Source organism: Ovis canadensis, chromosome 25 (genome assembly GCF_042477335.2).
Source record: "Ovis canadensis isolate MfBH-ARS-UI-01 breed Bighorn chromosome 25, ARS-UI_OviCan_v2, whole genome shotgun sequence".
Classification (NCBI taxonomy): domain Eukaryota; kingdom Metazoa; phylum Chordata; class Mammalia; order Artiodactyla; family Bovidae; genus Ovis; species Ovis canadensis.
In genome coordinates this window covers 35,546,716-35,571,373 of record NC_091269.1, presented here as the reverse complement: position 1 = coordinate 35,571,373, position 24,658 = coordinate 35,546,716, and the positions used below count along the sequence as shown (strand labels likewise).

General features: G+C 39.0%; 1 protein-coding gene across 2 annotated transcripts in view; it reads right to left on the bottom strand.

Annotated features, from left to right (window-relative positions):
* Positions 1 to 24,658, bottom strand: part of ARID5B (AT-rich interaction domain 5B) — a 192,357-nt gene that overhangs the window by 148,294 nt on the left and 19,405 nt on the right. For both annotated transcript variants that reach the window (XM_069571754.1, XM_069571755.1), the window contains one exon: positions 10,903 to 11,128. In XM_069571754.1, the coding sequence (XP_069427855.1) occupies positions 10,903 to 11,128 (226 nt within the window). The remainder of the gene's footprint in view (positions 1 to 10,902; positions 11,129 to 24,658) is intronic.

The following is a 24,658-nucleotide window of genomic DNA, read 5'->3' as shown; positions in this document are numbered from 1 at the left end:
ATATAAGAAATGCTAACAACAGTTACTTCTGAGTGGGAGAAAAAGCAGCAACGTATTTTTCTGCACTTTGTTGGATTGCTTGCATTTTCTAATATGAACACGGATAATCCTGGCAATCAGAAAAACAACAACAATGAACAATAACAATATTTAATACAAAAGAAGAACTTTCCTACTGGTCCAGTGTTAAGACTTTCAACTTTCAACGCAGGGAGTGTGGGTTCTGATCCTGGTCGGGGAGCTAAGATCCCACATGCCTTGGGGCCAAAAAATCAGAACATAAAGCAGGAGCAGTGTTGTAACAAAGTCAGTCAAGACTTTAAAAATTGTCCATATCAAAAACATGAAAAAAAATTAAAAAGAAAAAAAAAATCTGGGGCTTGGGGCTGAATATTTCACCTGATGCTTGCCTACAACATTTGCATCTTATCCAGTAGGCATGAAGTTACAAAGAAAGGGGGACTACAGGCTGAATGCCAGTATTTTTAAAGGGTCCGAAGTATAAAAGATGCTAGAAATGCTTTAAAAATTATTAGGTTGGTGAAAAAGTAATCGCAGTTTTGCAGTGTTGAAATTTGCCATTTGATCCTGGAATATATTCTTAAATGTGGTTATGTCATACCTCATTTTAATGCATATCTCTTGCTTCATGTTTTTTGCTAATGAATTATTACTTGCTGTGTATTTTCTATGTATTGTAGACCATAGAAGTGATATTTGACAAAAAGCAAATTCGAGCAGTTTTCTTAACCAAAATGGGCCATAAAGCAGCAGAGACAACTCACAACATCAACAACACATTTGGCCCAGGAACTGCTAATGAATGTACAGTGCAGTGATGGTTCAGGAAGTTTTGCAAAGGAGACGGGAGCCTTGAAGATAAGGAGCACAGTGGCCAGCCATCAGAAGTTGACAATGGCCAACTGAGAGGATCATCGAAGACTGCCCTCTCACAACTACACGAGAAACTGCCAAAGAGCTCAGTGCCAACCATTCTATGTTGTTTGGCAGTTGAAGTAAACCAGAAAGGTAAAAAGGCTCGGTAAGTGGGTGTCTTGTGGGCTGACCACAAATCAAAAAAATTTTTGTTCTGAAGTGTTCTCTTATTCCACGCAACAACAACAAACCATTTCTCAATTGGATTGCGACATGCAACAAAAAGCGATTTTATACAACAACTGGCAATGACCAACTCAGTGGTATGACTGAGAAGACGCTCCAAAGCACTTCCCAAAGCCAAATTTGCACCGAAAAAGGGGTCGTGGTCTCTGTTTCATGATCTGCTGCCACTCTGATCCACTACAGCTTTCTGAATCCCAGCAAAACCATGACATCTGAGAGGCATGCTCAGCAAATCGATGAGACACACCAAAAGCTACAATGTCTGCAGCCAGCATTGGCCAACAGAAAGGGCCCAATTCTTCTCCACAACAATACCCAAACACACATCACATAACCAACACTTCCAAAGTTGAACATATTGGTCTATAAGGTTCTGCCTCATCTACCATGTTCACCTGACCTCTCCCCAGCTGAAGCATCTTGACAACTTTTTGCAGGGAAAATGCTTCCACTACCAGCGGGAGACAGCAAATGCTTTCCAAGAGTTTGTCGAATCCTGAAGCGTGGATTTTTACGCTATGGGAGTAAACAAACTTATTTCTCATTGGCAAACATGTGTTGATTGTAATGGTTCCTATTTTGATTAATAAAGATGTGTTTGAGTCTAGTTATAATGATTTAAAATTCAGACTGAAACCACAATTACTTCAGCACCAGTCTGATAAAAAGCAAGTGGAAAGGTCCAAAGAAAGAGAATTCAAGGCCAGGTACATCTCTGGGATTATAGGGGGAAACAAGAGAGGCTGCTGAATTTCAGCACACTAGCTGAAAACACACAAGGCAAGGCAGCTAGGAAAACCCCAAATCCACAGCACTGTTTTCTCGACCCCTACTATGCGTAAAGCATTTTGTAAAGCCTCTGAAAACCCACTATTACTCCAATCTGTCCTAAATAAATATATTCATTAAAATGGGGTAAAAGTTCAAACCTCACATTTCCTCAAAAGTGACCTGTACAAACTGCAGACTTAAACACACAATGTTAGACGAGAGAAGAGGAGTGGGTCTTTGACTTTTAGGAAAATTACTGTTTTGCAATAAAATCTCACATTTAAAGTACTTGAAAAGATAAATGAGCAATTGGGAAGAATCAGCATCAATACTAAAGAGAATTAAGCCTAAATGTCCAAATCAAATACCTGTTCACAAAGCCGTCTGGAATAGCTACATCAATTCACATGTTCGATGTATATACTGCTGGATTCCACGGTGATGCTATCGTGGTAACAGCTATAATAATGGCCTATAATCAGTAATCATGTAGTGGCTAAGGAGATGAGAGGTGGAATGCAAACAAAAGTATTTTAGAGTTATAATAAAAGAAAAGCACACTGCACTTCTAGCTCTAGGGGAATGCTGAATCAAACTTCATTTTTAAAGCACATTTGAGGCACAGTGTTGCACTGTTCAAGGGTGTTTGACAGACCACGTGGACCAGTCAGTTTGCTCTTCACAGTAGGCTCTTATCACCAGATACAGATAGAAGTATTGCTCCAAGTAGGCCAGTCTGTCTATAATACCAGATATTTATGAGTTTGCAAGAAGCCAAGGCTGCCTAAAAGATTTTCCAAAAGACCCCGGGTATGCAATCAGAAACTAAAGGTGGTATGTATATATAGGGACTCAGACCACAGCTGAATTTCTTTCATCTTTGGTAATCTTCCCATCAGATGGTGACTACCACAGATATTTCACTGTGTTCAGATGGTGACTACCACAGATATTTCACTGTGAAATTCACATTTCTATTAATGAGACTGAAACAAAGTATGGGTTGGTTGCCTTCTCCATCATGGTCTTTTTTTATCATAGATATGGCCATACACCAGAAAACAGAAAATGAAAAAAATAAATAAATAAAAAAGGCAAGAACAGCTAGAGTCCAGAAGGATGATAATGAACTAAACTAACACATACGATAATTTAGGGAAGACATGCTGGTCTTTTATCTTATTTGATCAGAACAGCTTAAACAAAGCTGGACTCCAAGCTGGTATTCAACTGTGGCTCTTTATTGAGGCAAATACACTACAAACCTACCCTAAATGCTACAATATTTAACTATAGGAATTACAGAAGCTTGAAAGGCAAGGCAGTGATACAGAGCCACAAAACCTTCTGCCGTATTAGCTGATGATGGTGCTCATTAGATAATGGCCCACATTTAACACTACTGATTTTTTTTAAGATAACTAAACTTCAGGAGGTATAGGGGTTCAATAACATCTTTTCCCTCCTTTTTGCCCTGAGGAGTAAAAAGTCAAGGCCATACAGCTTTAGGGAAGATATTCTAATAGTTTTGCCTGCGTCAGTCCTATCCAGAGGGTGCCAAGCCTGATGGATATGCCACGGCTTTCTTCCACTGGAGCCTAGGGTTCTTAGCAGAGATGAGCTTGCGAAACGTAAATGGGTTAAGACGGTATGAAAGAACAACCAGAGTATGTCCTGGTGAGTGATTAGGATGGGGAAGGATTCTGAAACCATATCCTGGTGAAAAATTGAAAAGAAAAAAAAAGGGGGGAGGGGCTAAAAGGATGATATCAAGGAAAGGGGGAGGAAATATCAAGTGTACCAATGGCCAGTCTGACAATATTATGAAGAGCTCCTAAAAAGCATGAGTTTCTTACTTTGTTCAACTATTGTATCCAAGAGGTGAATGCTGGTAACCTGAATATTAAAAATAGCACTGAAGTTCCAATTTCACTTTCTACTTCTGCCCCAACATCTCAAACCCTAAAGTTTAGAACAAAGTCTTAAATTCTATAAACTTCTCTTCAGTTGACTATCCACCTTAAATCCATTATCAAAAGATGAATCCGGTGTTCTAGAAAGCACTCTAGGTAACACTAGAAGATCTGAAAGTCAATAAAAATTCCAAATGGAAGGGTCTTAACTTGAAATGAGCCTTCAGGAGGGATGGCAGTATGAATATCTAGACAGCAATATCAAGGACCAGCTGTCGACTGACTCACACACAGATTTCACAGACTTCTCTTCCAGCAGATATGGCCAAGATGGCTGAGTGCAGATAACATACATCATTGTTATTTATTCAAGACACTTTTTATATGTTCATTTTACCATTATTTCAGGACAGTGTTCAACTCTTTGATCATATGACGAAGCTGAATTTTAAATTTGAAGGGAATGGAATAAACTCCCATCTATGTTCCCAGGTCCTTAGAAAATAGCTTGTCACTACCTCGTTCTAAAGCTCTGAACGTCTTGGGGACAGACTCTTGGAAGTGTGAACTTGCTCCTGTCAGAGGTTCTTTGGGCTGCCACTTGACAATGAAATGAAGCAACCTTTAGAAGAAAGAGCCACGTAGGCACGTGGACAGCATGCCTCTCCTGTGTTTGTTGTGCTAGAATTAGATTGTTTAAAGAATGTATGGTTCACACAACAATATTGTTGGAGGAGCCTGGGACAAAATCCTTTGGGAATTATCTTTACAAATTTTTGATAAGCTTCAAGTGTAATTGATTTCTATTTTGAACTCAAGGACACTGCAAAGGCTAATTTGTTTCAGTGAAGGGGCCCTTCTGTAGGGATTCCTCATGATATCCATCAACAGCATAATTCAACAATATATCATCCAAGAAATTTCCCAAGTTTCTATCTTAAGAAAAAAAATAGCCTGGTAGCTCAGCCATGGACGTTAAAATATAAACAACAAATGCCCTCAGAAGACTGTTTAACATACAAACAAAATTTACATCTAGGAAGGAAGTAAGGATAAAAGAAAAGGATTGTCTTAGTAAGAATCATGTCTTTAATCCTAAGAACTTCATTAGATGTCTCTGGTAAAAAATAGTTACTATGACAAACTGTCAGCACCTTAGCATGCTTCTTATTAGAGACATTTATACTGTTTTCTGGAACACAAGGCAAGAATCCTTCCCATAGCCACATCCTGGGAAGCAGCTTGACATATCAAACTCACAGTTAAGTTGAAACAACCGTTTGAAATAAAAAGCCTCCAGAAATTCCAAGCAAAGACTACAGTCAATTTCTAACGAAAAGTACTAGAGAAGACACCACATATCACCGGCCACTGTGGCACAGCTTATTTAGACGGAATTTAAGAGGATAAGTGTTATATAAAATATAAATACATGTTTTTACATAAACATATATATTTGTATCCTTTCTCCATATATATGTATATATAATATATACAAAGTGTGTGAGTATATATAAAATATATATAAGTAAAAGCAAGACCCTAAAGGATTTTAATAACAGTCTTCTATCGAGGCAGATAGTGAGAGCGTAAACCCTGTCCCAAGTCCCCAGAACATGAGATTGGGGATGTTCTTAAGAGACAAATTTAACATTATACCACCTATCTCCCTTTGATATAGAACCTCCTTCTCATAATAATAATATGATGACACAACCATCTCAGACTTCAGCTTCACAAGTGCTTCCATAGGTATTTGTTCTCAGTCTATCTTCTCAAAAAACAAAGCACACACTATTACCCATTTCACACATGAGGGACCTGAAGGTGTAAACACACAGTGACTTGTGGCCTGAGTGACATCTCCAGGGCAGGAAAAGCTAAGATTCTCCTGACCCCCAAACCGTGGCTCCTTTCCTACCATCATGCTGTCTATTTCCCAAGGTCCAGTAAAAGTCCCAGCAGCAGAGACAGGGGAAGGTACTCTTTCTCAATTTGATGGGACTTTAGAAAAAGAAATTGAACTGAAGGAACCCCTATCATTAAATTCAGCCATACCCACACCCTCATCTTTTGGTCTCTTTTCTCAATTTCAGCTCAGATTCCCCTATCTTTTCTTTCTTTTTCTAGAGACACATTTGGAGATGAAACCATTCATAGCTGCCCATTCACAGACAATTTGTGGCAACATAATTGACAATGAGTCTGCTGCAAAAAAAAAAAAAAAAAAGAAAAGAAAAAGAAAATGCTGCCTTAATAACCTTGGCCTAAAATACATTCTGTTGTATGCCTCAAAGGGTTTCAATAAAAAGTCAACCTGTAGAGACATATTTTCTTGGCTTAAACAACAATCCAAAGCATATAAATGTAGTCCAACTATAATGACATATTTATAGGCCAATAAAGCTTACACTGCAGCTTTCATACTTCACTTAAAGGAACTCTGTAAGAAGCAGTGTTATATAAAATAATTTGATTTTTTTTTCAAACTTTAGCCCAAGGAATAAAAAAAATCCAAGTATGCTATGTTTAACTGATAGTGTTTATATTCCTTAGTTGCTTAAAGTTTCATAAAATGAAATAATTCTTCATTTGACTAGTTCCAACTGCCATACCAAATATGGGTATCAGGTCCACTTTATTACAAACGCTAAGTACTGTAATTCTAAAGACAAAAATAAATAACTAGAGGCTTGTATAGTGAACGATTTAATCAACCCGATTCTTCTGGAAAAACAGGTTTCTGTGTTCATTATGCTTATGAATAATACATTCCTTAACCCTTCTACTTTAACATAGTTATTTTTTTTCCTCCTTTTTCTATACACTTCAGTATGAAACTGTCTGAAAGAAGGTAAAATATTTCACTGAGTAAAGTCACAATTTGAATTGGTTTCATACTGAACTTTCTTTCTTTGAAAAGGACAAAGAAGGGGGAAAGGGACGAATGTACTCGCACATCTCAGAAGTGTTTTTTTAAGATTATTACTTTCCACACTATCTAGATCTACAGTTTAGTCATCATTTATGATCTTAAAGTTTTTTTTTTTTTTAAAAAGCAAACATGACATCCGCAAATATTGTCCTTGAAGGGCAAGGGGATTAGAGAAATGAAAGAGTTGTGATTTGATGATTTGAGTCAGAGCAGTTATTGGAAGCTGCCATTTGGGGCAGAGTTTCTCTTTGTGGAGTATTAATTTGTTGGCAGAAACACATTTGTGAGAACATTCTTTTTTTTTTAAACTATTCAGAGAGGCAGGAAGTGACAAACTGGGATTAAAGGGAACTTATTCTAACTAAACATTGAACAAAAAGTGTTCTACAATTAGCTTTTATATGGTAGAATCCCTTCTTTAAGAGTCAACCAAATTATTTTGTTATTACTGATATTTTAACGTGGCAAATAATTCAGTCAGAAAAATAACATACTGGAGTTTTACGTTATCCACGGAAAGGTGAGATCAGTCTATTCTTTCCTTGCTTCAACTAGAAAAAAAAAAGAGGGAGGGGGTCTTAAGTAATCTCAGAGTTCATCTTCTTTCTCTGGTGAGAACAATGAGGAGCTGGAAGGGCTCTACAGAAGGAAAAACCTAATAAGTGTGTGAACTTCCATCAACAATGTGGCATTGGAAGTGGTTGCAGTGTGGCCAAGAGAAAGGGAGATAAGAAAACCACTGTGTAGAAATAAAAGTGCAGACAACAAATATTTTGATGTTGCAGACAGAGAAAGTAAGAGGTTGAAGAGAAAGTTGTTGGGACAGGAATGCACACAGCAAAGGACACCCCCAATCTCCCCCATATAAATCCTCACAATGTAAACTTGCAACCCTTAGATCAAGCAGATAATGAAAACTCATTACATTAAGGAAAGTTTTTGTTTCTTTCCACATTATTACAACACAGTGTGCATTCCAATTACAAAAGCTATTTGTCTCAAATTCCCCACAGTTCATACCAACTAAGTAGAATTTCAAGGCCCCAAATTCTATCCTTAAAGAGGTATTTTACATTAAAAAAAGGGAGAGAAAAATACACAGTGTTCCTTATTCTTCAGAGAGCTTTCCCAGTCAAATCTCCTGTTGCTTATTTTCCCTTCCTCTGCACTAATCATAGAGCTGTTTCCCAAATGAGACCAACCCCCTCCCCCCTGCCCCGCCCGCCCCGCACCACCACCCAAAAAAAAAAAAAAAAAATCAGTCATCTAGAGATCCTTTTATCAGGTCACATTCCTTGGCCTTGCCTCAATCTTACTGAATGAAGAATCTGGGAAAACTGGCCTCAGCAATCAGTATTATTTAAAAAATTTCTCTAAGTGAGTCTAACGAACAAAAAGATTTAAAAACCACTAAGTACTTTGAATATGCATTATAAGCTAATTTCTTCTGGAATTAATTATTAAAAAGTTACATTATGGACATTTTTAGAGTTCAGGAAGATCAAAACCTCTAAATGTCTTGATGAAATTAAGAAGTTGGGTTTCTTTTCATTCATTAATAAACTATCAATTTTAAATACAAAAACAGCTCTGCTATAAATACTTTTGTTTATATGCGTGACATCAAGCTTAACCATCTACACATCCTTTCGTCCCCCATGGGTTTCCTGTTTAGTTTTTTATTAGTAACAGTATATTTCATAACTTAAAAAAAAACAAACAAACAAAAGGAAGGTTTTAATGTTAAGAAAAACCTAAGACAATAGCAATACAGCTTAGATCATATATTATTAGGCAAGTAACACAACAGCTGTATTATTCAGCATTACCACATGTCAGAAGGCTAGTCACATGTGTTCACAAAATTGGCCATGTAACAGCCTATATAAGAAAATCAGTAAAAAAAAAAAAAAGAAAGAAAGAAAAGAAATTCTTTGATTTTAAAATAAAAACCACTAGATTAATAATTTTCTCTACATGTGCACATGACAACCAGGCCACCATGACCAAAATATTATTGTCTGACATCTAACAAAACATGCCAAGAAACTGTAGATTATTAAACTTAAACTGCAAGAAAATATTAATGCTATTCCCAAAATACAGCATAGCTCATCACAAACCAGAATCACACAAAAGACAAGTCAGTTACAGGTGTTATTCAGTCTCATTATGCCAATTAAAATAGCCTAAGTTTGTTGTAGTAGTTAAAATCTAAGTTAAAAGAAAAAACAGGAAGCTGTCACATTAACGCATAAAATAGGGCTATGAAAATCAGCATTGTGCTAGAATGAAAGAAAAAGATGCTTTAATATGTTAAAAGTGAAGTTCCTCTTTGCCTAAAGGGGAAATAACTGGTCTAAATCAGAGGTCAACAACATTGGTCTTGAGCAATGTTAGAAAAGTAAGTCAGTGAATGCCACCAGGGAGACACAAAAGAGAAAAAAAAAAAAAGGAAAAGATAAAAAATTCATTGGAGAAGACAGTGTTAAGAAAAAGCAACAGAATTAATTATAGAGCCCCTTCCATACACCAATATACACCTATCACTAGGTGTTACATCTCCCAATGACCCTGAAAAGTTTCCACATTTTCCAGACTTGGAGGTTAATTTGCCTAAGTCCACACAGCTAAGTAAGCAAGAGAGTCAGGATTCAAACACTAAACAGAATAATGACTCTAAATCCCAATTTCTCCTTTAAAGCTGTAGTGGAATAGGGGAAGGAAGCAAAGAAAACACCATATAGTTGATGGCCACCATTGAACACTAAAACCTCTTGGGGGACCTAGGCTAGGAGTTGCCAGCCCTCGGCTCACTTGCTCTGAGGTTGCTCCCTTGATCCACATTAAGTAATTCATCTGTCTTCCTCATTTTGCTTTCCTGACAGTCCTAATAAATGTCATGTTGTCTACTCAGAACAAATATTTTAACTCTCTACTCATCAATTTTAGGTGCCTCAATTAAGACTTAACACCTTGATAGCAACTGAAAGTGAAAGTGAAAGTCGCTCAGCGGTGTCCGACTCTTCAGGACCCCATGGACTGTAGATTCCATGGAATTCTCTAGGCCACAATACTGGAATAGGTTGCCTTTCCTTTCTCCAGGGGATCTTCCCAACCCAGGGGTCGAACCCAGGTCTCCCGCATTGCGGGCGCATTCTTTACCAGCTGAGCCACAAGGGAAACCCAAGAATACTGGAGTGGGTTGCCTATCCCTCTTCAGCAGATCTTCCTGACCCAGGAATTGAACCGCAGTCTCCTGCATTGCAGGCGGATTCTTTACCAATGAGCTATGAGGGAAGCTACTGTTGCTGTTGCTGCTGCTGCTGCTGCTAAGTCGTTTCAGTCGTGTCCAACTCTGTGCGACCCCATAGACGGCAGCCCACCAGGCTCCCCCGTCCCTGGGATTCTCCAGGCAAGAACACTGGAGTGGGTTGCCATTTCCTTCTCCAATGCATGAAAGTGAAAAGTGAAAGTGAAGTCGCTCAGTCATGTCCCACTCTTAGCGACCCCATGGACTGCGGCCCACCAGGCTCCTCTGTCCATGGGATTTTCCAGGCAAGAGTGCTGGAGTGGGGTGCCATTGCCTTCTCTGAGGGAAGCTACTGGAAGCTGCTAAATGCCACGTGTTATATCATCCATTTTCTAGCACAGGTCTCCACACATACAAGGTCTTGTGACCCAACAGGTAACATCCATTTCTCAAACACCCAGTCATCTATCCATTCATATTCCCAGGTCCTTTTGTGATTAAAGAAATTACATATATGTACATGGGAGAAGGAAATGGCAACCCATTCCAGTATTCTTGCCTAGAGAATCCCAGGGACAGAGAAGCCTGGTGGGCTGCCGTCTGCCGGGTCGCACAGAGTTGGACATGACTGAAGCGACTTAGCATGCATGCATTGGAGAAGGAAATGGCAACCCACTCCAGTGTTCTTGCCTGGAGAATCCCAGGGATGGGGGAGCCTGGTGGGCTGCCATCTACGTGGTCACAGAGAGTCGGACACGACTGAAGCGACTTAGCAGCATGTAGGTACACACACACACACACACACACACACACAGATATGAATGATAGTGTTTCCAGAAAAACCTACAATAAAAGAAGTGGTTATTGTATATGCCCACGTTAGATTTAGAAGTACAAACGATAATTACCAAGGTCAGCCTTTTCCTTGAGAACGTCTTTGAAGTTGAGTCCACTATTCAAGGTTGACTGCCGATACTTCAGCAGAGCTTCCTTCTGTCCATTCCTTCCCAGGGACTCTGTTTTCACTGACCCAGCTTGGAGACCACATCTCCACTTGGAGAAATCAGAATGTACCCACTTGACCAGGTCTTCAAGCTTCACAATCACCTTTTCGGAAACAGCAATGACTTCATCCTACAAGAGGTAGTTGGGAGAGAACAACAGTATTGGTGGTTCTGAAGTCAGTAATACATTTTTCAATAAAGCCTATCAGAAATACCATTTGAGTGGTTTAATCTAATGCGAGCAGACAATTTGTTTGTTGTTTTTTTTTTGGTGACAGAGGACCTTCAATAACTCACTCCATTTCAAAGGTTTTTCACTGCTTGTGGTCTAGCTGAGGAGTAATTTATAGGATTTTTTTGTTATGTGCTTAGAAAATGTCCAAAAATTGGGCAGTAATTCTAATAGCTATTTTTAATGCTAGTTGCCAAAGCTCAGTCTCCCTTTTTGACCACTTGGGTGAAAGCTAATTTTTAGGTGCCATTAATTACAAAAGTAAAAAAGCAAGAAATAGATGACTAATGGTTAGCCTGTCTTTATATAAATGGTCTAAGTAAATCTGGGATTCTTGGAACTCTGACTCACCCCCAAATTCCTATGTTTATGGTACATTTTCCCTTGGCTTATACACAAATATTGAATTTAACTTTTGTCCTAAAATTAAATAAAACTGTGATGTAATCCCAAAAGAAATACTTCATAAATGTTATGTGCTTCCCACTGAAAGAAACTTACACATTCTCATGTTTCTTAAAAACTTTGTAAGTTGAGAAATGAACTGATTTTTTCTCTTAATACATATGGGGTAAGAAGCAAGAGGGTGGATAAGGAGAAAGCCTTTGAATCTAAGAAAAGTAGTTGAAACTTAAGTTTCTCCTATGGATCATAAATTTGAATTTTAAGCATCTTTAATTGTTTCCAGGAAACAAGCAACTTTTCTGACTCAGAATTAATCCAACAAGATATTTAATAGATATCCATCCATGGAGCAAAGGAGGGCCTCTCTTTCCCAAAGATTCTTTGAAAAGGCTTAAGAAGATCATCTCACTGGGTTTAAAGTTAGATTATTTGAAGCATTTGACATTTCAACTTGAACTGACTTCTTTCATTTCTTTTACTTCACGTTTCTGAAGAAAGCTGAGCTGTGAAAACCCCTAAGCTTACAAAATCTTAGAAATATTTTTGACAAACAACAACAGGAAGATGTCTCTGAGCTATTAAACAAAGGGAATTCACAAGTGATTTTGGCTAATTTTTCTGTAAAACATGACTCTTTCCTTCTTCTCTCCCACCTACACACACACACACACACACACACACACACACACTGTACACACTACTCCAAAGCAAACAAAAGAGGGTTTATTAAGATAAGCTTCATACAGTAAAGAGCCCTGGATTTGAAAACATTTAGTCTTTTTAAAATGTTTTAATGTAGGATCTAAAATTTCACTTTTCCTCCTCTAGTTCCAAGCTGCCTCTGAGAAGAGTTTGTTAGGTAGCAGCAAAATAACAAATCTCAATCAAAAATGAAAAGTAAAACTTTTGTAATGGAATCCTTTCCCTTATCATGATTAAATATGAACTTCCACTAAATGGGAGACAAAGTGGGAACTGTTTGTATCTTCTGCTCAAGAAAAAAAAAAGTCAATACTTTATAAACAATGGGGCATATTAAAAAGTACCATTTCAATGGATGATTTCACTCAGACTCACTACACCATCCTCTTGAAATAAAAGATCTGTAGTTGTCACGCATTTTATAGCTATTACATGGTGATTATTAAATGCCAGAATAAAAATTCAGGCTGGGTATTGTTTCAAAGCATATGGGAACAGCTTCTGGAAAGGGCAAACCAGGAATCAAGTTTAGAATATACTGGAAAATAATTAAGTATCATGGTATATAAGTCTCAACATTAGCAAAAATGGAATTTGGCAACAATTTTACCAAATATGGTTCCCTAGAAGAGACAAGTCTGGAGATGAGTGTTATTTTCAAATAGCTCTAACTATGATCAAATGATTATCATTTCAATTACCAGTTGCTTCAGATCTTTTCCAAGAAATGGCATGACTAGCTCTGGCTGGCTTCCAACACCCGCCAAACAAATCGTTTATTAACCAAGAGAAAATACAATCCTTATGATGTCATTGATGAATAAACCCTTCTTTCAAGATCCAGTCTACGGATTCAGTCCTCCTTCCCCTTTCTCTCTGAAACAGACTTTGTGAGTACTACGAATATATACAATACATAAAAATAAATGCAGGAATTCAAATAAACACATATTAGCCGTAAACCCAAGTCTGGATTAATTGTGAAACCACCAGTATGTCTCACTGTGGATTCAGAGAAACTAGCCCTACAACATTGTCAAATGCCAGGATTTAGAAGGAAATCTGATAAGCGGAGGAGGGGAAAGAAACTAAACACCCAAAAGAGCAAAATAGCCAACATATATATAGAAAGTGTCTCAGGAAACATTACTTTGTATACACAATGGCATAAATCACATGTTCATATTTACTATTCTGAGCCAGTGCTGACTAAAGTTCCTAATACCACTCTTGGGCAAGTCTCTATATCTAAGAAAAGAATTTCAATAAGCTCATCTAATAATTACATTAACTCTCTGCAAACCAAAAATTAGCATTAGATAAGTATTGCTGACTTACTCTTAAACAACACAACAGGAACATAAAGAAATACACTATTATTCTATTAACGTGCCTTAGCTCTTTTAACCCAGAGCCGAATCAATATTTATATAGACTGAGTTGGGACACTTTCTAAGTTCATATCCCCTTTCATCATTGTTTTAAGCTGCCTATTTCTGTCACTTGGATTTTGTTTCTCCAACTGTGTAGTAACAGCATACTCAATCACAGATTCCTCTAAGTCAAAGGAGATCCTCTGATCATATATCAGCCAGCTCATGTGTGTGGCTGGCCTCTCCAAGTGTTGTACAAATTGAGAAATTTTACATAAAGTCTCCAGACTTCTAACTCCTCTTATAAAATAAAGTGACATCTGAAAAAAAAAAAAAAAAAAACAGAAAACCCCTCTCAAAACAGGAAAGTTGAAACTGAGTAGGCTTGCTTTCTTTAGAGGGAAGGCAAGCCCTCTAGTTTGCCACTGACCCCACCACTCCCTGTCACCTTACATTCAGCCACCGTTCCCTACCTGCCTGGCCCCTTGGACAGGCACCCATCATCTAAACTTCCATGCCCTAATTTATCCCACCTCCTTCACGTCAATGATGAGAACAGTAAGACTCAGTGACACGTCCTACTGCCAACTTCAGGTGGAAGTTGGACAAGAATCCAAGTTTCCTCTCTGCCAACACAGCATTCATCCTGGACTCTGGAGCCAGACTGCCTGGGTTCAAATCCCTGCCCGGTAATTTCCTCCCTGTGAAACACTGGGCAACTTTGACTTTCCTGTGCTTCCATTTTTTAAACACACTTTTTTTTTTTTTTTTAAGTTTAGTAATACTGTCTATCTCTGATGCTAATGGTGAGGGATTAAATTTGTCAACATAAATGAAGTGGTACGTCACATCATTATCCTTGTTTCTCTAAATTAGTGTTTTCCAATTAGTACCACACAGAGATGAGTTTAGATGGTTCGTGGATAAATCTTTTCAAATTCAATATAACTTACTCACTGCATATTTATTCTTGTAGTAACTTTCCACTTATGGGGAAGTGGTACTAGCTTCCCATTTATAAGAGACATAGAAAGTTTCTTTTTAAAAAAATTTTGTTTTAAAAAAATGGGTTAGTTTGAACAAAAGCATTAAATAAACATAGGAGATATGGGTATGGCAAAAAAAAGTCTTGATGCTATGAAAATAAAATTTGGAATGGTACATTATATATCAGTGGTTCTCAAAGTATGGTCCAGGAGCCCTGGGGAATCCCCAAGACTATTTCAGGTGGTCCATAGAGTCAAAACAATGATCAAAATAATACTAAGAAATTATTTGCTTTTTTCACTCTTATTCCCTTTCAAGTGTCTAGTGGGGTTTTCCAGTGACTATATGACAGATGGTATGGCAAAAGAGTGAATACAGAAGGAGATACGAGAATACAGCTGCCTCTGTTAAGCTCAATGGTAAAGAAATTTACAAAAATGTAAAACAATGCCACTGTTTATACTAATTTTTTTGTTTTTGAAAATATGGTTAATTTTCATAAAAATGTGTTACATTTACATAATGGGTTTATACTGCCATTTTCATTTTATTTTTAAAATTAACTTACAGTAAAACTTCCTTTTTTGGTGTACAGTTCTTTGTACACATGGCAACTACTGATCTTGCCTGGTATGGTTTTCTCTTCTGCAAAATGTCATATAAATTAAATCATACAGTGTGAAGTCTTCTAAGACTGCTTATATCTCACTCCGCATAATGCCTGTGAGAGCCACCAGGCTGCTGCTTGTATCAACAGCTTGTTCCCTTTTTTCTGCTGAATAGTACCCCATGGTATGGACGTGCTCCATTGAGGAACACTGGGTTGTTTCCAACTCTGGTGATTACAAATAGAGTTGCTATAAATATTCATGCACAAGTTTTCATGTGAACATGCATTTTCAGTTCTCTTGAATAAATACCTAGGAGAGGGACTGTTGAGTCATATAGCAAGTATATATTTCATTTTGCAGAAGCTGCCCAACTGTTTTCCAGAGTGGCGGTACCATTTTGCATTCCCACAAACAATGTATGAGAGTTCTAGATGTCCCCTGTCCTTACCAGCACTTGATACTATTACTGTTAATTAACTTATTATTGCCATTTTAGTATGTATGTAGAGGTTTCTCATCATGGTTTTAATTTTCATTTCCCTAATGGCTGATGATGTTGAACATCTTTTCAGGTGCTAATTTGCCATCCGTGTATCCTTTCTGGTGAAGTGTGTATTTAAGTCTTTTGCCCGTTTTTAAACATTGGGTTGTTTATTTTCATATTGTTGAGTTTTGAGAGTTCTTGTACCCTCGTGATACGTCTTTTATTAGACATAGGGTTTGAAAAATTTTTTTTTCCTATTCTGTAGCTTGTCTTTTCATTCTTTATCAGTGTGTTTAACAAAAGTTTTATACTTTGATCAAGTCCAATTGATCATGTTTTAATTTTATGGATTGTAGTTTTACTTTTAAACCTATGAATTCTTTGCCTGAGTTCTGGTCATGAAGAATTTCTCCTTTGTCTTCTTCCCAAAGTTTTATAGTTTTACAAATATAATCCATTTTGATTTTTTTTTTTGGTAAAGTGTGAGTCAGCTTGACAATCAGTTTTTGCATATAAATGTCATATTACTTTTATTTTTAAACAAACTGAGCATTTAAAATTATTTTAAGTTTTAATTTCCAATACCAGTAGGTATAATCCACATAAACCAAAGCACCTCTGTGGTCCTAAATAATCTGAGCATAAAGGGTCTTGAGTTTAAAAACTTTCAAAACCACTATTATCATTAACCAAAGCTATTCTTAACTTTTATACACAATGGAATATTACTCAACTATTAAAAAGAATGCATTTTAGTCAGTTCTAATGAGGTGAATGAAACTGGAGCCTATTATACAGAGTGAAGTAAGTCAGAAAGAAAAACACCAATACGGTATATTAACAAATATATATGGAATTTAGAAAGATGGTAACAACGACCCTGTATGCAAAACAGCAAAAGAGACACAGATGTAAAGAACAGACTTTTGGACTCTGTGGGAGAAGGTGAGGGTGGGATGATTTGAGAGAACAGCATTGAAACATATATACTACCATATGTGAAATAGATGACCAGTCCAAGTTCGATGCATGAAACAGGGCAATCAAAGCTGGTGCACTGGGACAACCCTGAGGGATGGGAGAGGGGTTCGGGATGGGGAGACACATGTATATCCATGGCTGATTCATGTCAATGTATGACAAAAACCACAATATTGTAAAGTAATTACCCTCTAATTAAAATTAACTAATTTTAAAAATAACAATTTAATAATAACAACTGTAGCTTTGTCTTGAAACTCTCCTTCTTGTTAATAACTAGGAAGAACCTGAGATTTTATTCTACTTCAAACTTATAAATTAATCTGTCAGTTTCATGGATGCTTATAGAAGACACAGACTGTAAGCAGAGACAAAGGATGGTTTACAGTTCACAGCAATAGCTGCAGTCAAAATACCACCATCTGTATTGGATGTTTGATACCCAGCTCCCAAAAGGAGATTCAAAGAGGCCTAGATGAGACATATACATAAGAGTGGGGTGCATTTCAGGAGAGGAACCCCAAGCATAGGGAGGAACCCAAATCTTTTAATACTGGGCAATAAGTATGTCTGCCCTTTGTTTTGGAGGAAGACACAACCTCCATCTTCCAAGGCTGTTCACGACCTAAACTTCCTTGAAAAGATAGTTGGAACAAAGGCAGTCAGTAGTGCTGCTCACTAGATGTGCAGATACTCAATGGACCCATGAAGAACACCTACCCAACAACTATTCAATTTCTCTCCTCCCTCATTCTACTTCCCTACAGGGAAAATGTAGGAAAGCACACATCCTTAGGTTCCTTCTGGGTCCAGTCTTCTTTCTCTGCATATCACTCCCTGAAGAAATCATTCTCCATGGAGATTCCAATGTTAATCTCTAAGCCCATGACTACACTTGATAGATTGGTTCCAACTAGTTGGTTTACACCTTCATCCAGATTCCAGTCCTTTGTTCAGTCCTCAGTTTAGATGTCTCAAGAGTCAACTCACGTTCAGCGGAACTGCACCACTTGGCTTATATGTAAGAAAAGAGCTTAGTTGACACAAGAATTTAATATTCCCCACTATGATTAACTTTTTGCCTGTATCTATTCTTCGTTTCTTCTTTAATAAGAGATTGCTAATTTGCTGGGCACAGAATAAAGACATCATTTCCCTGCTTCCCTTACAGCCAGATGCAGCCACCTGACCAAGTTTTGACCGATCGGATGTGAGTATCAGTAATGTGTTCAACTTCTGGATCAGGCCCTCAAAGGGGATGGATATGCCTTTGGATCATACAAATGGAAGCAAATCTCTGAGAAAAAAGATAGAAGCAGTCAAGTCTCAAAGATTTCATGGAGCAGAGTCACCACATTAAGCCTGAACCACTTACCCACAGGCTGTGACATGAGAGATTTTGAACTCCCAGGTATTTAAACAACTTTAATTCTGGGCCTCTGTTAGCACAGCTAAGCCTGTATATATATATATATATATATATATATATATATATATATATAAAAGTATATATATATATATACTTTTTAAAAATATATATTTTTTACTAACATATCATTCCTCAGGAGCGAAGATGTGAGCAGAACCTTCCCTATAGCACCATGTGGTACCCAATAACAGACCTTCGCTGAGGAAAGCCATATTCAGCTATGTTAATAGAGCCCAAAGGACAATAAACACATTAGTGTATTATGTGGGGGTTGGCAGGGAGGAGGAGGGTTAAACGAGAATAGGAAAACATGGCTTATTCACCTCAATCATCCTCAAACATCCTGTGTTTTTAAAATGTTCTTTGTAGAGCAGTTGAAATGTGATAAATGTCAGGAGCACAAAACACATTAATAGGTGATGTTAGCTAAAAAAAATTGTGAAACCAAAATAACAGTCTACTTGGTTCCACAAGAGTGGGTAATTTGAAAAAAAAATTAATATAGACCAGTTTAAAGTCTTTATTGAATGTTACAGAATTGCTTCTGTTTTACGTTTGGGGGTTTTTTGGCCTCAAGCATGTGGGATCTTAACTCCCTCACAAGGGATCAAACCGGCACCCCCACACTGGAAGCAAAGTCCCACTGAATTGCCAGGGAAGTCCCAAGAAGGGGAGTTTTTCATCAAGACAGAAACTAAAACTGGAGACAAACTTAAAAGTTAGTGATGCCCTAACCACTGGAGCGGGCATGCATGCCCATGGTGCACACCAGCAGACTCAACCAAGGAAAAGAAGCGCCCCACTGAGCCTGGGTACACTGGCCACTCACTCCTTTATATCCAAGCCTCCCTCAGATACCTTCCATTCAAGACCCTACCCTTCTGCCCCCTCACTCTCCCTGTAACACATCTGTGTGTCCTGCTAATAGGCTATCTATGCAAAGAGTTAAAGGTTTCACTCGGCAGGCACATGGGCATCAATGGGCATCAATCCAGAGATCCAAGAATATCCAGCAAAAGAGAATGGCAATGTGGGTCAACAATACGAAGTTTTCACTGATCAATAGTGAAATGAGAACAATGAAGACACAGCAGTGTATGTTTCAAGAAACTAAATATGCTAGATTTCAAGGACTATCCTTGTATCAGTCAGGATCCCAACAGGAAAAAGATGGAATATTTGAATAACGATAATCACAAAGGGACTAATAACAAAGATGTTGGTGGGTGTAAAAGAACCCTAAGACAGCGATAGTCCAGGAAAATGGGCTCATAGCCGCTCACCTGTCACCATTCCTGGGTGAAACTGTCAAAGGTGGAGGGAATGGTTACAGGATCAGAGCAGACCTTCTACCAGCGGCTTTGACTTTCTCAGCAGGACACCGACAGTCTGTGGGAACCTCACAGGAAAGAACAGGATAGACACCTGCCTTCACTCTCCTCCATCCCTCTTCTCTTCTATGGGGAACCTTGATAGAAGCGGGCCCAGGAACTCTGTTAATGGGGCCACACAGGTGGGCCCTCAGGGCAGAAAGAAGGGAGCAATGCTAATCAAGAGAGGCTCCCTACACACTTTTCTATTTAAGACTTCATATCTCTTCCTTTCATCTAGTGGTGTTTTCGAGGGGGAAAAAAGATATTATGAGGATAGCAATGGATAGTAGTAGCTGTTTTCTAATGTCCTTAACTTGACAAAATGATACCAACACTAACTTGGTCCCTGAAGTGGGAATTACTGAGCTTATTACTTGTGACATGCTAAGTCGTTGTTAGGCATCAGTATTTGATGCTGAATTGCATCATTTTCTCTCCTACAATAAACACCTTTTTAATGGCAAAGATGTTTGTTTAACTTTTACGTCTCTTGTGCTTTCTAAGGAGCCATAGATTGTGCTAGGCCCAGAGCTTACAATAAGTGCTTCTGTTGACGGCCCCCACCCCTGTCTAGATGCTCCATGCTAGAAGAAACTAAGAGAGCTGAGGACCCAGCTAAGAGTCTCTAAAACTAGACTCTTAGAACTAAGAGTCTCTCGGACCCAGGTTCAAATGTAGCTCTACTGTGTTTAATGTTAATGTTGGGGTGTAACATTATGTTGCCCAGGTCTCATCTTAAAAAGGCAGGGCGGAGGGAGGTGAATAGGACAGAGAACCCACCTCATAGTGTATCTAGCCTATGGTGTAATTCTAGTACAACTCTCAACACAGGCATCCTGGAAATCATGGCTATTATTACATATAACATCACTGTAACTGAAAAGGTGGGGGGCTGGTCTTTGCATGTCACCTGCAACGAACTGTGTACTTCCTAACTCTTAATTCTTTGTCTGGGATGATATCCCTGTAGCTCCTGATGGCTGCTTCCAAGGCAAAGATGAGCCAGGAAGCAATCAAGAATGTTTGGGCTTCTAAGTTATATTCCTCAACCCTCAAGGATTCAGCAGTGACAAACTCTGAGGTACTTTATTTTACCCACACTAATCTATGAATTCAACAGATATTATCTTATCTAATCCCCATAAGGACTTGCTGAAATAGGGGTTCTCAGGCCCATTTTAGTGATGAGAAAACTGAAGTAGAACCAGAAACCAGCTTGGTAACCCTATGGTCTCTGGGAAACTGGTCTCTTTTTCCCGGCTGTGCTGCACAGCATGTCCAATCTTAGTTCCCTGACCAGAGATCGAATGCATTCCGCCTGCAGTGGAAGCTGGATCCCTAACCACTGGACCACCGGGGAAGTCCCAGAAACCGGTATCTTGAGCCTTGACAGTAGTAACACTCCAACCTACTCCTATCCCGGAGTAAGTAAACCTTCCCCACCTCCCACCAATTTCCTAGGGTGGGTGGGATTTAAAGTCATTTTGCAACAGAAAGTATTTTAATTTTTATTTTGTTTTTGTCCCCAAAGTAAGACTATATGCCTTACTTTAAAATGTGAAGAATTTTCTGTTGTCTGAGTGATGAAGACATCCTCTCAAGTATGCTAAGGTTTCATCTGACTCCCTTAACATGATGAAATGGATTTGCCATGGAGGCTCCCTAGTGTATTGGGTTCCAATTTCCCAAGCCGGTCCCTTCTCTTTCAACCACTGCCCCCTCCACCACCAGACGTCTGGGTGACTTCTGTGGCTCAGTGGATTTTGGAAATTCATCCTGGCACAATTAGAGAGAGTAAGCAAAAACAAGACTGCTCTGAGGGGCGATTTGTCCAATGTAATGTGACCATCCTTCATGGCTTTGCCAAAGGCATTTGAGTATCATACAAGTAATTCAAAAACCCTAAATATTTTCTGTTCCTAAATACATTTTTAATACACACTAATCTAAAACCTGTTGGGCAGCAGTCTGCTCCCCTACCAGAAGGCCATCTCGAAAGAAAACCTAAGAAACATCCTGTCGTTAATTCCCAGTTCCATTTCTTTTCCTTTGGATTTACCATGCATTCATCTTTTTTCCTCCCTAAGATTAAAAAAAAAAATTACACAAAAACAAGAAAACACATCCCAGCATTCTCTCTAAATAGGGAAGCATTTGATATGTACAGAAGATGCCTTCAGTCAATGGTTGAACCAGCCTACCCTTCCTTTAGCCAAATTAATAGGGTGTCAACATCACAGTCTATTTTTTCTTAACTACTTTCAGGCTGCCATAATAAAAACTGACTTGGCGCTCATAATCTTAGCTCTGGCCATTAAAACAGAAGCAAAAGAAGATAAAGGGGCACAATTCCAGTGTTAAAGCTCAACCAAGGTACCTATAAAGAACATTCTCTAAAACACAAACAATAACAACAGAACTCAGATTCAACCACCACCCAACCCAGATGTTCTAACATGCTGAGTGACTTCAACTCATTACTTTCTCATCTCCTGATCTTTTTTTCACCTACTGTTATAGGCACATGGCACCCTGCCCAGGTACGAAGTTCAGTGGGGCCCATATTCCTTTGAGACCCTAAAAGGAAGAAGAAAATTCCTTGTCCCTGTTGGTATATGAAAATCACAATGGGAGCCGTCCAAATTAGTCAAAGTTATTGGTGATCTGGCAACAGCATCTTGATATGCAGCTGCCATTAATGAGAACAGCAGTCTTCACAGACAATCATCGAAAGCCTTACGCCTATTTAGGACACTTTAATGTAGAAACCAAGTAAATCTTCCTATTTTGTGTAGCTTTTATTTAAACATAAACATATGATTTAGACATGCTCCCTCCTGTTAAACTTTTTTTTTTTTGCTCTGTTCGCTTAGCACAGTTCACATTATTATCTTCACATGTACAATGGCAGTGGAATAATTTGAGACCCAGGGCTTTATTTAATAATGTAATTATCCTATATTGGATTACTTAAAAGGGGCTTTGCATTTTAAAGTTCTAGTTTTTCCCATACTGGCGATATGCTCTGACACAGTAAATGATTCAGGCTTTAGTCAAAAGCTCTAAACTCAGTTTGGAAAAATATTGAGTGTTTTTGAATAAGACAGGATTAGCATAAGAGCCAATTTGCAACCACAGTTGGTGACCTTTCTACGCCTGTTCAAAGACTGTGGTGTGGAGGCCAACACAGCGGACAGACCACGAGCAACGACAGCCGCCTTATTCCAACTCTCCGCCACCTCAGGGATGGTATATAAACCAGAGAATAAAGCCCAAGTTTTCCTCAAGGTACACTTCCTGAAGGCAGGGCTGTAACTTGTCTTCCGTACCTTCTGACAGTCTATATGCTACCAGGAGGAGCTGAATGAGGGAATAAATGAATGCCACTGGGTGTTCTGACAAAACAGTTGCAGAAGGGAATCCAGAGGAGCCATCACAAGCTGAGCATTCACAAACTGAGCTTCGTCCAGTGCTAATGTCTGGAGGAATCTTGTTTGAGTTTCTCCCCAACTCAACTCAATCTGATCCAATTAAGCCGTATTCTGCTGTGTGCCAGGTACTGGGCTGAGGACCAGCCATGGACAGATAAGGATGAAGATGACACTGGTGCTGCCCAGGGCTCCTGTTTCTTGCCTAGGAAGTGAAGGTTCCTCTTGCTCTCTCTAGTCTCCTTTGCCAGAGAATCCATTCATTCTTTCACGTTCGATGTCCAGGGCGTATCCTTGAGCCTCTGCTCTAGGCACAGCAGGGGGCCAGGGAAGAGCAACAGTCTAGCGGGGACAAGGGACACAGACAGTAAACCATAGTCCTCAGCTAAAAGTGACTTATGGAATGAGAAACTGTCATAAGTGATCTCATTCATTCAACAAATATTTATCGAGTGCTAACTATATGTCGGACTTCCCTAGTGGCTCAGTGGTAGAGAATCTGCCTGCCAATGCGGGAGAAGCAGGTTTAATCTTTGGGTCAGGAAGAGCCCCTGGAGAAGGAAACGGTAACCCACGCCAGCATTCTTGCCTGAGGAAGCCCACAGACAGAGGAGACTGATGGGCTACAGCCCATGGGGTCGCAAAAGAGGCAGACGTGACTTAGCATCTGAACAACTGTATGTCAGGCTTTGGGATTATCACCAGGAATTACGTAAAAATCCCCACCTTCCTGGAGCCTACAGTTGTGGCGGAGAGGTACTGTTTGCCTCTGTGTTGGGGGAGAGGGATGTAGGGTGTCAGATAATAAAATATGAGGCCAAAGAACTAGAAGAGGCCATAATGGGAGACAAGGGTAGGCCTGGGTATGATGTCAAAGCAATGGTCAGGAAAGGTCTCTGCTGAGACCCTGAGGAAGAGAAGGAGCAAGTGAGGATAAAAGGGGAGAGAGGTGGGAGAGGAGCGGTGGCCACTGCACACAGAAGGAGCAGAGGACGCAAAGGCACCGGGGAGGGACAGGGTGTACTGTCAAAGTCAAGGTGGAAAAAAAAATTAAAAGGAAAAAACACACAACATACACACATCCTCGAGCTGATGCGTGCTTCTAAATTTAAATGCAGACTCCTTTCCTCTACATTTCCGGCAGGTTTAGCACGGAAGCTACTCCATAAATCAATTTCCATTATTAAAATACTGACTTAGTGAAGTTGCTCAGTCATGTCTGACTCTTTGCGACCCTATGGACCCTATGGACTGTAGCCTACCAGGCTCCTCGGTCCATGGGATTTTCCAGGCAAGAGTACTGGAGTGGGGTGCCATTTCCTTTTCCAATGTGCTTAATGCCACCCTTTTCTCAAATCTTTAATGCCTACATAGGTATGTTTTAAATATTTTATCAAAAACCACATTTCATCTTCCCTGAAACAGATGAGTTCTCCTATGAAAACAGCTAATGTCCACAGAATTTAAAAGATGGAGGGCCAGCTGCTCCCTGACGTATGCATGAAGTTGAAGGGTGGCTAAGAGATGCATATCTCCTATAGATACATTTGTCAGGAACACAAACTGGGACAACAATCCCTTTCATTTGGATGTTTAGGTCTTCTTTACATGGCTCTATGCCAACCTGATTTAATGCCGCTCCTTAACTATGGCCC